Consider the following 13,613-nt stretch of genomic DNA (forward strand, 5'->3'; position numbering starts at 1 on the left):
GTTGTGGAGTTCTTAAAACATCATTCTCAAGGACTCTGAGGATAGGCTTTCCTTGGGAGATAGCAACAATTGCCATGTACCTGAGGCTCCAGAAGCATTGGTCTAGCTAGGGTCCAGAATTTATTTCATGCATCTATTACTTCCTTCCTGTCCCATAGTCCCTGGAGGAGTTTCTAGTCCAATGTCAATTCAAGGATATTTTAATGTTCACTTAGTTTTCTGGTCCAGTAGACACTGTCTCTTTCATGAACCAGTCATGAGGCTCTCACCCTTATGGAAGTGTGGATAGGCTAATTAGAGTGCTTTAAGGAAACACAATTGAGAGGAAGCAATTAAGACTAGCTCTTGTAGAACACTCAGAAGTTGTAGAGGTCTCTGGCTCCTAATTTCGTGAAGACCCCTGATACTGGTTTGCTCACAGGAGCAGAACACTATGATATGGGTACAGACCGCTTTGTAACAACCTCCTTTTCCTCTTGGGTCAAGTATGTTTCCTATTGTGTTTAGGGAAACTGAGGTATCAGGCCAGAATTTTCTAGAGGTCTTTTATATCCCATAATAGATGAAAGGCAGAAAAGATGAGGGGCCCCCAGCTTCTATGTCTGTCCTGGTTTCTTCAGGCCTACTTGTGCTTCTGTAAGAACTTTCCTTCCTGGTTCCTAAATTCCTGTTCTGAGGACCTTATCAACATTTGATGCCTCTGATTCTGACTCTCCCAGAAGGTCCCCTGCTCTGGCTTAGTCAGCTGGATCCCAGCAGATCTTCCTCTTTTTGATGACCAGGTACCTCTACAGGCCTGATAATTCCTCCTGACCTGATTAACATGTAAGATGAGGGACTGGAGAGATGGCTCAGCGGTTAAGAGTGCTTGCTGCTCTTCCAGGGAACCTGAGTTCAGTTCTCAGCACCCATATCAGGTGGCTTAAAACTGCCTGTAACTCCAGCTCCAGGGGATCTGACTCCCTCTTCTGGCCTCTACGTGTACCTGCAGACATGCATATACCGCTGTCCATATACATAATTAAAAATAAAATGAGTCTTTTCAATGAACCATATAACAGGAGGTTTAGAGACAATGAGGCCTGGAAGCAGAACTATACAAGTAGTCTGAGAGACCTGGAGAGGACTCACTATCTCAGCTCAGCCCCTTGCCCATGGGCAGGTAGGACCTGTCATTTTCCTGTATAAATTAGAAAGCTGACTCTGGCTTACCCTCATCTTTTTCTTAGGAAAGAAATCCAAATGCAAAGGAGAAATCTCTGGAAGTTGGTGGTCCCAAAAGGATAGAGTTGGCTAGTGCCTTGGACCTAAGGGAGGTTCTGCCCATATAGAGGATTTTAAAAAGCTCTAAGCAAAGGCAGCAGCACTTGTGTACCCTTTTTTTCTCTTTTTTTCTGAAACAGTAGCTCCCTCAGAGGCCTGGACTCTTCCTGTCTGAAAAATGCTCCCTCCACTTCTTTCTCCTCTTCCCATAAAACAGCCAAGAACCTTGGAAAGGAGCAAGAACCATAGTCATAGTGGGCCTTTGAGAAGATCAGTGAGGATCTTAACTGTTGACAGGGAGTTGAGTCTGGACACATATACACTGGGCATACTGCAGTGTTTTGCTCAGAGTGGTGCTTGAAGATGGGCATGGTGGTGTGTATGCTTGTAATCCTAGTACTTGGGAGGCTGAGGCAGGAGGACTGCTGTGAATTCAAAGCCAACAGAGACCCTGTCTCAAAAAGCGAAAAAAACAAGTTGAGCATAGTAGTGCTTTTGGGATCTAATACTTGGAAAGTGGAGGCAGGAGGATCAGGAGTTCAAGACCAGCCTTGGCTACATAGTAAGTTCAAGATCAGCCTGGGTTGCATGAAATCTTTTCCCCAAAAACCAACCAACCAATCAAAAATAAAACAAAACCCAAACAACCTACCAGAATGTGATATGAGGGGTCATTAAACATGGGGCAATCAGGATGTAGACCAGAGCAGAATGACTGGAATAAAGTTTTAGAAGAGAAAGGCCAAGAAATGTTGATTGAATTTGTGAGACAAAGGCAAGGGAGGAGTAGGAGATGGCAGGTTTTGCCCTTGGGAGTTTAGAGACTGCTAGCAGCATCCAGGAACCCAAGAGCGCTGGAAAGGAAGCTGGAGGGGTGGGGGATGAGTTTGGCTTTGTGGTCATCAGGAGATGGAATCTTAAGCTTTTCTGTGGTTAGAGATACAGATCCTGAGTGCCATTAAGCAGGCTAGGTTGCCTAAAAGAGGGGTGAGCTGAAGGGTGGGGTTTATTGGAGGAAGAGGTCAAAGTTGACTCATACTAAAGGGCTGGAAGGACAGCCCTGTGTGGACCTCACTCCTTAATGGAGGATACAGGCCCTAGTTGGTACCCAGGACTGAGCAGGGCCTCTAAGCGCCATGGGCCCTGTGTTGGTGGTCTAAGGCAGCTGGGTGTCTCTAGCTCCTGTTGAATTAATTGCTTTGTTTTCTTCCTCTTCTTCACTGTCTCAGCTAGTGTGCCTTGCTCTTTAACCATACTTTAATATATTAATGGTGAGTGTTCTCCAAACCACTCATCTTCTTCCCAGCCTGTCTGGGGATTTCCAGGAATGCTGCTGCTGCTGCTCTGTCTCTCAAAAGGCAAGAATTGAAACAGGAGCTGCCCCCAAGCTGGTGTGCTGTGGGGTGTGGAACAGTCATAGGTACCCCCACCCCTGGGGACTGAGACCCAAGTGCCTGATATACATCTTTTTCAAAGTACAACTTCCAGGGAACTTCATCCTGCCTAACCAATTTCCCAGGCTGCTGCACTTAATGAGTATATCTTGGTTTCAGATATATCGATGTCCAGTGGTGAGGCCACTTGCTAACTGGAGCAGGCGAACTAAGACAGCTGGTCCCTTTTAATAGAAAGGCCTCTGGGCCCCAGATAGTGGCCGATTAATACTTTGCGACTGTTGTTGATTTCGCCTCCTCCTCTCCTTGCTTTTGGGCCTAATGATTCCATTTGCTGTTTCTGCTTAGCTTATCAAGCAACCGGTTGTCTCACCCCAGCTCTGGAAGGTAAATGCACATTGCATTATATTTCTCCAACTGCTTTTTTCTTTGATCTGAGCCTTGAGGGGCCACTGGGTGATTGCTCGTACACTAACCAGGCTGCATGGGGTGAAGGGAGGCCTGGAGAGTGGCGGGAGGGTGTGAGAGGGTACTCACGTGGGCATGGGTCTCATAGGGACCAAAGTTGATGCTTGCATGGGCCTGGGACTCAGGAATAAAAATGTGGGCAGGGGTTCCTGAGATACTGTAGTACCTCTCTGCCTTTGGAAGAGATAGCATGGAAATAGACCCCTGCCTTTTACATTTTTTTCCTGCTGTCCTATACGTTCTCCTTTTACCATTTCTTCCTCTGAATTTTCCTTTTCCTTGACTCCTTCCCACCCTCGCAGTCTCAGAATTCTGCAAGATCAGAGAATACCATATTACTGATCTCCCGTTTAGTCTCTGAATCTGCTTTGGAGCCAGGTGAGGCCCTGAGCAAGCCCGTGGTCAAGATTTCCTGGCTGAAAAGCTGTCCTTTAGCTTCCTGGGCTGGGGATAGCCTCTAGTCCTGGCTGAACTGACTGTTACCATCAGAGTGGGAACATTTCCTGGCTACTTCCCACCACCTGGACCCTATCCCAGACTTGGACATTTGGGGAGAGTTGACCACAGTTTCCTCACATAGAGGAAGATTTCTGACTAGTCTATTGGTTTCTGAGTAGTTCATCATGTCTTCAGGCACAATTAGCTCTTACCACGTGCTTGATCCTGGAGGGAGTGAACACTGAGGAAACTTTGGTCTGGGTAGAAGAGAGGATAGCCCAACTGATTCAAAGTGAAACATGGACATGACAAAACAGAGAAGACCTGGGGGTATTCAAAGCCAGGGAAACAACCACATCTAGGGACAGGGTCATGTTCCTTGAATATAATGAAAACCAGTGATTCCAGGGTCCTTTCAAGATAACTTTTAGTTCGCGATACCATTACAAAATAATGGAATTGGAAGGACATGGGGGTATCAGGTGGAAAGACCATTATTACCAGATGTGTGTGATTTCCTGACTTTTCAAGAGGCCTGGATTCTATCCCACCTCTGAGTGCAGGACATGGACAGAAAACTGTGGCAACCAGAAAGCTATGTGACATTCAGCACATGATGACAGTATACTAACTTCCCTGCTCTCCCCGAAAGCACAACCAACCTACTTTCCTAGAGAGGACTTTCAAGTAGCTAAATTTTAAAGACATACAGTTTTACTCTGTAGCTGAAGCTGACTGTGAACTTGCAATTCTCTTGCCTCAGCTCCTGGGTAGTTGGGATTATAGTTATGTACTCCCAGGCCCAGATATCTTATCTTCTTCTTCTATTTTTTTTTTTTTCTGCCTTTTTTGAGACAGGGTCTCCCTGTAGCCCCAGCTGGCCTGGAGACCAGGCTAGCCTCACAGAGATCCTCCTGCCTGCCTCTGCCTCCTGAGTGCTAGGATTAAAGGTGTATGCTGCCATGCCTCGCCAAACTTCTTATATAAACATTTTTCAAAGAATATAATTTAGGCCTTTGTGGAAAAGTTTGAGAAGATAAGTATTCTTTTCCCTTGGAAAAAAGTAGAAGCTGGGTGTGGCACCATATACCTGTTGATACTAGCACTCAGGAGGCAGAGGCAGGAGGATTTCTTTCTTTTTTAAAAATATTTTATTTATTATTTTTATTTTATGTGTATGAGTGTATTGCCTGCATGTATGTGAGCGCACCCGTGTCGTGCAATGCCAAGGAGGTCAGAAAAGGGCTTTGGATTCCCCTGGAACTGGAGTTAAGGACAGTTCGTAGCCGCCATATGGGTGCTGGGAATCGAACCTGGGTCCTCTGCAAGAGCAGTCAGTGCTCTTAACCGCTGAGACATCTCTCCAGCCCTGAGGCAGGAGGACTTCTACATTTTGGAGGCCAGGTTGGTCTACATAGTAAGTTTAGACCAGCCAGGGCTATGTAGTGAGAACTATCTCAAGAGAAAAAAAAAAAAAAAGGAATAATTGACCTGTTGGATATCTAGCACGAGCACTTGTCTCTGCAAATTTTCTTTCTTCCTCTTTTTCTCTTTCTCTCTGTCTCTTGAGACAGGATATCTCTATATAGCTGTGGCTGGCCTTCAACTCATGATCCCTTTGCCTCCATATCCTTAGTGCTGGATTACAGGCATGTGCTACCATGTTTGGCTTTTTTTAGATAATTTTCTTGAAGCAGTTTCTTTATTTTCTTATGTAATCAGTAGCTGAAATGGTATTCTTAGATTTATCCATACAACTTTCTACCTAAGAGCCTAAGCTGAATCCGCATCCAGCTTATGTTCATGGTTGAGATAAGGATTCAGAATATTGCTGGGCATGGTGGCATAAGCCTTTAGTCCCAGCACTCTGGAGGCAGAGGCAGGTAGATCTTTGTGAGCTCAAGACCAGCGTGGTCTACATAGAGAGAGTTCCAGGACAGCTGGGGCTACAGGGAGACCCTGTCTCAAAAAGCAACAACAATAAAACAAAACAAAATATATAGAGAGGGCTGAAGAGCTGGTTGAGTAAAGTGCCATGGAAGTGTAAAGACTTCTATATCCCTGGCATCCAATTAAAAAAAAAAAAAAATACCAGAGAGGTAGCTCAGAGCCGGAGAAATGGCTCAGCAGGTAAAGGCACTTCAAGCCTGGCAAGGATCCCCAGAATCCACATAAAGGTATGAAGAGAGAGAAACAACTACCGAAAGTTGGCCTCTGACCTGTACATGTGCTGTGGCATATGTGGACCCCCCCCCCAAACACACACAAACACAAAAGGAAATAAATACATTTAATAAAATATCTTTAATAAAACCCCAAGTCTGTTTCAGACAATAAGCAAAGACAAAACAAAATTATGTAGAGAGGACTTAACAAAAGTTGAGCTATGTTTAACTTAGAAATTTCTAGGAATTGTTAATTGAGATTTGGTATTCCCCAAAGTCAGAAATTGCTATTAGTATGATAGGAACAAGTAACATTTTAAAGCCTGTAAATCCCAGATACTTAGGAAGCTGAGGCAGTTGGATCACAAATTCTAGGCTAGCCTAGGTAGCAAAACTCTGTTTAAAAAGAAAGAAAAAAAGAAAAAATATTTTTAGATGTTTTATTCTGAGTTTTCATGGAGTTGACAGCCTAGATCCCAAAGAGTACTTTATTTCTAAATGGCGTTAAGGGAAAGAAAAGATGCCTGTTCTATTTGACAAGTGGTTTCTATGGGAGAGGGTACTGCAAAGAGTGCCACAGAAGGCATCTAACTCTGGTGTATGAAAGGAAAATCCTCATCCTGGGTAGAGTTTAGAGGGAGGACTCTTGTTAACTCCCCCAGTGCCTAAGTGTCTGCATTCCTGTGGAAGCCACAGCTAGATAACATTAATCCAGAAGTCTTACTCAATTCTAGACACTTCTGGGATACAAACTTTCTCTTAAAACTCAAGTGCAGGGACTGGAGAGATAGCTTAGTGGTTAAGAACACTGGTTGTTCTTGCAGAAGACCTGGGTTTGAATCCCAGCGCCGACATGGCAGCTAACAGCTGTCCGTAACTCCAGTTCCAGGGGATCCGACGGCCTCTTCTGTCCTCACAGGCATTGCATGACACGGTGCACTTACCTACATGCAGGCAATACACTCATACACATAAAATAAAAATAATAAAACAAACCTCCAGTGCAGTATAATATTCACAGAAAAGATATACTGAATGCAGATCCTCTGCCTGAAGAATATGTAGTATACCTCTTGTTTGCTTGCTCTCCCACAAACTCTCACTGTCCCTGGTGGAGAGTCATGAACAGGTAAACCATGGCTCTTGGGGTCCACCCCATCCTCTGAGACCCAGGGAAGGCCAACTTGGAATGATTTGTCTTTCTCTACAGTTCCTTATGCTTCTGTTGACTTTCCCCCCCTCACAGTCCTCCTGCTGCTCACAAAGGGTGTGTGCCCAGGGAGGGGAGGAGGGCTGGGCACAGCTTGTGCACCACACAACCTGGCTATGTGGTTGAGCTTCACGCCTGGGAATGCACTGTCTTTGCTGGCCCAGGAAAGGGTTTGGCACTGTTGTTTGCTTCCTGTGCCCAGGAAGGAGGGAACTATACGCCCTAAGAATTGTTGGTGAGTTTGGGGTAGAGACAGTAAGCCCACAGATATGCCTGAGTTCTAGAACATGGACTGTCACTGGGAACTAAGAGTCCTGGCTTTTGCAGGGGTCTGTTTGTGGCTTGGCAGTCCTGCTGGTTGGTTCTGATGCGGCCAGCCCTATTTTCACTTCAGCATGGTGATATACATTGATGGAGCAGGGGAGCCATAGCTGGGTTTCTAGCGTTGGTCCACAACCCTATTTGGGATGAAAATTCATTTGAGCCTCTCTTCTCATATCCCACAAATTATGGTCCCTTTTTGGTTCAAGGCCCCTGATATTGACTAGCTCATTCTTCATCTACTGAAAAGCTCAAGCTCTGGGAGAGGCTCCTGTGTTCTCAAGCCTCTGAATTCTTGAGGGTTGTCTGGCTTTTCCCTCTTTGGCATGGCTGTGTTATGCTGGTGCCCCATCTCTGAGGCTTGACCGATTCACATGTATGTCTCTCCTATGCACCAGCTTCCCTGGAGATGAAAAATAGAGGGTGAAGCCAGTTCCCCTGATTCACATGTATGTCTCTCCTATGCACCAGCTTCCCTGGAGATGAAAAATAGAGGGTGAAGCCAGTTCCCCTTTCCCCACAAAGGATAGGATGGGGACATGTGGGCTACTGGCAATGTTGTTAGCCACCTGCTTATTGTAATGGTACTGGGTCAAGATTCCATTCAGCCTCGTGGTACCTACTCCTAGCTTGTTCAAGGGGCCCGGGAGCTCTTGAAGACCTGCTCAGGGATGCTCAGGAACTTTGGCCATAGTATGACAGACAGACATGGTAAGACTTAAACCACCTTGGGTGAAGGCCAAGCTAGAGTGTATTTTGCAGGGGAGGGCTGCTCTGAATAGTTTTTTGCCTTTCCTAGGAGCACCTTCTGCTCCATCATTGCTCAGCTCACAGAAGAGACCCAGCCACTATTTGAGACCACGCTCAAGTCCCGGGCTGTGTCTGAGGATAGCGACGTCAGGTTCACCTGCATCGTCACAGGTAATGAGACTGTTGGTATGGTCCCCACCAGGGCCTCTGCACAGAGCAGGGGACTAGAAATAGGCATGGAGGGGTGGTGATTTATGTGTCACAAACTGACTGAATTGACTTCTGCTTTCTTTCCAGTTTAATCTCTCTGTGTGGGCTGGTGTCCTCCTTCCCTTTCTCTTTTTCTTGAGCTACAGTGTACTTTGTTTTTCTTTTTCAAAACCTGTTCTCAGGGCTAGGGATGAGCTCAGTTGGTAGATCTGGTTCTGACCTGGGATCTTGCCTAGCATACATGAAGCCCTGGATTCTATCCACAGCACCACATAGACTATGCATGGTGGTGCATGCTTGTAATCCTAGCACTTGGGAGGTAGGACAAAGAAGATCAGAAGTTCAGGGTCATTCTCAGCTACAAGGTGAATTTGAGGCCCAGCCCAGGTTATTTGAGCCCTGTCTCAAAAAACAAAGACAACAAACCCCAAAAATGTGCTCATCAAAGTTTCTTCTCCCTCAGATACACTCAGGAGTGGTGAGAGGCCATCTACTGAACATTGCATTTTATAGTTGAGCCATTTGGGGCTGGCAGTACCCAACCTAAGAGGTAGTAACATGTAGTGGTTCCAACTGCAGACCCTGGAGCCAAATTACCTGGCTTGGAACCCTGGCTCAACAATTCCTAGTACATGGTGTTAAGCAGGTTGTATGTAGCTGCTTCATCAGTAAGTAAGGGTAAGAACAATGTGACTTTATAGCATTATGAGACTGAGCAAGTTAACTGTAGTTTAGGAATATGAATGAGCATACAGGAGTATCATGAAAGTGTTAGGAATTATATACTACAGTAATTTGCATTTTACTGAGCCCCTTAGTGGGCTTTTAAGCAAAGTGATACACCTTAGTAGCAAGAGATTAGGTGCTGGGTAGTCCTGGGAAGCTGGCTCTAGGCATTGTTTCTTCCCCACACTTCCCAGCACAGCTTCCCTCTGCCCAGGGCCTGCAGGATATTCTCCCCCATTGGTTCCTACTCCTCTAGCAACACACTCACTAGTTCAAAGGACTCAGCCTAGCTTTCTCCAAAAACCCTCTTTTTTTTTTGATTTTTGTTTTTCCAGCCAGTCAAGGGTATGGGTGCTTCCCAGGTGCAATGTCCCTTGATTCTGAGGGACTTGTTTTGCCCAACCAGCTAAGCAGCATTTTGGGGATTGGTTTTCCCTGGACAGTTAGTTGTCCCATTTTCCAGGACCCTCTATTACCAGACTGAGAACCATGTACTGGTGGGACACTGACTCTCCTGTATCCTTTACCTTTGTATGGCATGATAAGTTTTGCAAATGAATTCTTACAAAACTCTGTGAAGTAAGTGCTATTATTAATCCAGCTTTGCAAGGAAGAAGCTCTAAGAGGCTAGATGACCCGCCCAGGTCAGTGGGAGGTAGTACTTTTGTCACACGTGTTGCCTATGCCTGTGGCACTATGACACCAAAGGCTTCCATGCTTTCTCATATGCAACTTTATTTAGAATGTTCTTTATCCTTTAAAGAAGGTTAGGGATTGGGTATATACCTTAGTTGGTAGAGTGCTTGTATAGCATGCATGAAACCCTGGATTCAATCCCCAGTACTACATAAACCAGTCATGGTAGGGGACACCTGAAATCGGAAGTGGAGGCAGGAGGATCATGAGTTCAAGGTTATCCTTGATTACACAGCTAATTTGAGGCCAGCTTGTGATACATAAGACCCGATCTTAAATAATTTTATTTTAATCAAATTAATACATGTACATAGTTTAAGACTTCAAATTATACTAAAAAATATTTATGCAAATATATCAGTTCATTCCTCCCACCAATCTGTCTTCCAGAAGCAAGTATTTTTCAGCTTTTGCTGTCTTTTCTGGTATGAATGCCTCTCCATAGTGCTAAGTGATACGTACATACTTCTAACTTTCAAGTCTGAGTTTTAGATATTCTTTATTGTCTGTTACAGTGGATAAGGATCTACCATCATCTTCTTGATTTCCTCTCATTTGGCTTCTCCCTTATAGTTTCATCATAAGTTTTGCGTAAATCAGTATTTTTTATTTATTTTTTGGTCTTTGAGACAGGGTCTCCCTGTAGCCCCAGCTGTCCTGGAACTCACTATGTAGACCAGGCTGGCCTCGAACTCACAAAAATCTGCCTGCCTCTGCCTCCCAAGTACTGGGATTAAAGCTGTGCGCCACCACGCCTGGCCTTAAATCAGTATTTTTTAGACAGGCATGTAGCTTAGTGGAAGAGCACTTGCCTGGCATGTACCTTTATACCTGGGTTCTAACCCCAGCACTGCAAAACAAACAAACATTTACTCATTATTACATTTGCCTTGTTATGTCTATGTGTTATGATTTATGTAGGAATATTATAATATACCACTTTATAGTGCAATAGTATATTATAGTCATGCCATATTAGCATGTATATTGTAATCATGCTGTATATGATTAAGAGTAGGAGACCGCCAGGCATGGTGGTGGCGCATGCCTTTAGTCCCAGCACTCAGGAGGCAGAGGCAAGCAGATCTCTGAGTTCAAGGTCAGACTGGTCTACATAGTGAGTTCCAGGACAGCTGGGGCTACAGGGAGACCCTGACTCAAAGAGTAGGAGACCAAGCCAGGAATGGTGGTACATGTCTAAATCTTAGCACTGGGGCATGTAGGTCCTGAATTCAAGACCAGTCTGGCCTATGAAGTATGACCCTGAGTTTAGGTTTAAGAAAAGAATAGAAAGCTGGGCATGGTGGCGCATGCCTGTAGTCTCAGCACTTGGGAGGCAGAGGCAGAGGCAGGCAGATCTCTGTGAGTTCAAGGCCAACCTGATCTACATAGTGAGTTCTAGGACAGCTAGGGCTACAGGGAGACCCTGTCTCAAAAAAAAAAAGAAAAAAAAAGAGAAGGGACTGGAGAGATGGCTCAGTGGTTAAGAACACTGGCTACTCTTCCAGAGGACCCGGGTTCAAATCCCAGCACCCACATGACAGCTAACAACAGTTTATAAATCCAGTTCCAGGGAATCTGATCTTCTCTTCTGGCCTCTGTGGGCACTGCACAACATGGGTGCACTTACATATATGTAGGCATAACATTCATACACATTAAAAAAAAGAGTAGGAGCTGGGTGGGGTGGTGCACTCCTTTAATCCCAGCACCTGGGAGGCAGAGGCAGGCAAATCTCTGTGAGTTTGAGGCTAGCCTGGTCGACATAGTGAGTTCTAAGTCAGTTGGGGCTATAGGGAGACCATGTCTTACCCCCAAACCCCCCCCCCCAAAAAAAAAAAAGATGATAGGAAGTTCTGAGCAAGTAGGATGGGTCTGAAAACTTGGATCTTCACTGTAGGGAGACCTGGAGAGCCACTGTTGGGAAGTGCCAAGTACAAGTATGTTTCTTTAGTTTTTTCTTTTGGATTGGTAAGGCTCATAGGGAAAGGTTTTTCTGGGAGTTGTTCAGATTAGACCATTGGGTAGCCTCTCAGCATAATGCTTATTACAATGTAATTATTTTATAATTAGGGTTATTACCTTCTGTGTTTTCCATTAAATAGTCATGTTATCAACTATGGGTACTTACCTTCAGGTTACACTTTCAGATAATAAAGGAGCATTCCTTCAGCAGTATGGAGTAGGTGAAGAATCCCAAATAGCTGAGGGCTTTTTCCAGTGTTATTGTTATTTATGGCTTTTCGTTTTTGTTCTTTGTTTAGTTGGTTGGTTTTTTGAGACAGGATCTCCATATAGCCCTAGCTGGCCTGGAACTCAATATGTGGACCAGGCTGGTCTCAATCTCACAGAGATCCACCTGCCCCTGCCTCCTGAGTCTCCTGAGTGCTGGGATCTAAGGCATGTGCCACCACACCTGAATTTGTTTATGGGGTTTTTTTTGGGGGAGGGGATCTTTTTGAGACAGGGTCTCCCTGTAGCCTCAGCTGGCCTGGAACTCACTGTGTAGACCAGGCTGGCCACGATCTCACAGAGATCCGCCTGCCTGTGCCTCCTGAGTGCTAGGATTAAAGCCAGTGCTAGGATTAAAGCCACCACTCCTGGCTCCATCTTTTTTTTTTTTTTTTTTTTTTTTTAAATAGAAGAAAGAGTTCATTTGGATTTACAGTTCCAAAGGGATAAGAGCCCATCATGGTGGCAAAGCATGATGGCAGAAGTGGTTGGAGCAGAAAGCTGAATGCTCACATCTTTAAGCATTCACAAGAAGCAGAGAGTAATTATTTTATGTGTTGTGCTTTTTGAGAAAGAATTTTTTCACATATAGCCTAGACTGTCCTGGAACTCGCTATGTAGCCTCCTGAGTCACTAGGATTATAGCTGTGGATATCTAGTCTGTGTTTTGTTTTGTTTTGTTTTTAAGACAGGGTCCCAGTGTATAGCCTAGGCTGGCCTCAAATTGAAGATCTTCTTGCCCAAGCCTCCTGAGTGCTGGGACTATAGGTGTGTCTCGCCAGGCCCAGCATTCTATTTATTTTTAGTTTTTGGTTTTTTGAGACAGGGTCTCAAGTGTTCCCTAGTGCTGCGATCAGAGGTGTTTTTAAACAATTTTTATGTTTACTTCCTTACCTTTCAACCCCAGCCACCAGTTCTTATGTTCTGTGGGAATTTTCTGATGTTAATGGGCTATTTCTGAGTTTTCCCCACTGCTAACTTAGTGTTTAGCTCTCTTGGGATGTCATCACTTTCTACTTTCCCATCTGCTGTCCTATTTACAAAATTTTGTTGCTTCAGTTTCTCTTCTATTTTCTCCATTCTCTTGGAGGTGAGCGTGTGCACACACACACACACACACACACACACACACACACACACACGAGCATATTCATTCTGCTACCTAGAAGCCACCACGGCTTTGTCTTCAGCTCTTTCAAGATTGGATTCAGAAGTTCACTCCTGGAAGACTGTCTCCAGCATTTTCAGGAGAGCTTCTGATCTCTCCCCCACAGCACAACTTCTTTTTAGATACATCTCTTCCTCGACAAGGACAGAGCACATACTAATATGTTGGTGACTCTCTGGAGCTGTCATAGGACACATTCTCCATATGACCTCCGGGACCCCTGACTGTGTTGATAGCAAAATTATTATCTCTTCCAGTTGGTTCATCTTTCACTGTTCATCTCAGCTGCAACTGGGATGCTACAATTAACAGTACCTACTGTGGGGATCTGCCTGGAGATCCTCAAGAAGAGCAGGCATCAGGGCTGTTGTGGCCTCTCAGAACAGCATGGACTTGCTGGATACCAGTCTGATGGATAGAATTGCCTGTTTCATACCCAGTGCAAAGGAGCAAATTTTTTTAAAATTTATTTTTATTATTATTTATATGTGTGAATGTGTATGTGTGTGAGTGTGAGGCACACATACCAGAGCAGTTGTGTGGAAGTCAGAGAATAACTTGCCTTCCATGGT

At 44.8% G+C, this 13,613-nt stretch overlaps 1 protein-coding gene across 1 annotated transcript in view; it reads left to right on the forward strand.

Moving 5' to 3' along the window:
* The window catches only part of Alpk3 (alpha kinase 3), a 59,094-nt gene that overhangs the window by 2,303 nt on the left and 43,178 nt on the right, over positions 1–13,613 (forward strand). The window contains exon 2 of the mRNA XM_029561144.1: positions 8,059–8,180. Coding sequence (XP_029417004.1) covers positions 8,059–8,180 — 122 coding nt within the window. The remainder of the gene's footprint in view (positions 1–8,058; positions 8,181–13,613) is intronic.

This window comes from Nannospalax galili, unplaced genomic scaffold, assembly GCF_000622305.1.
Source record: "Nannospalax galili isolate Female #2095 unplaced genomic scaffold, S.galili_v1.0 scaffold1533, whole genome shotgun sequence".
Taxonomy (NCBI): Eukaryota; Metazoa; Chordata; class Mammalia; order Rodentia; family Spalacidae; genus Nannospalax; species Nannospalax galili.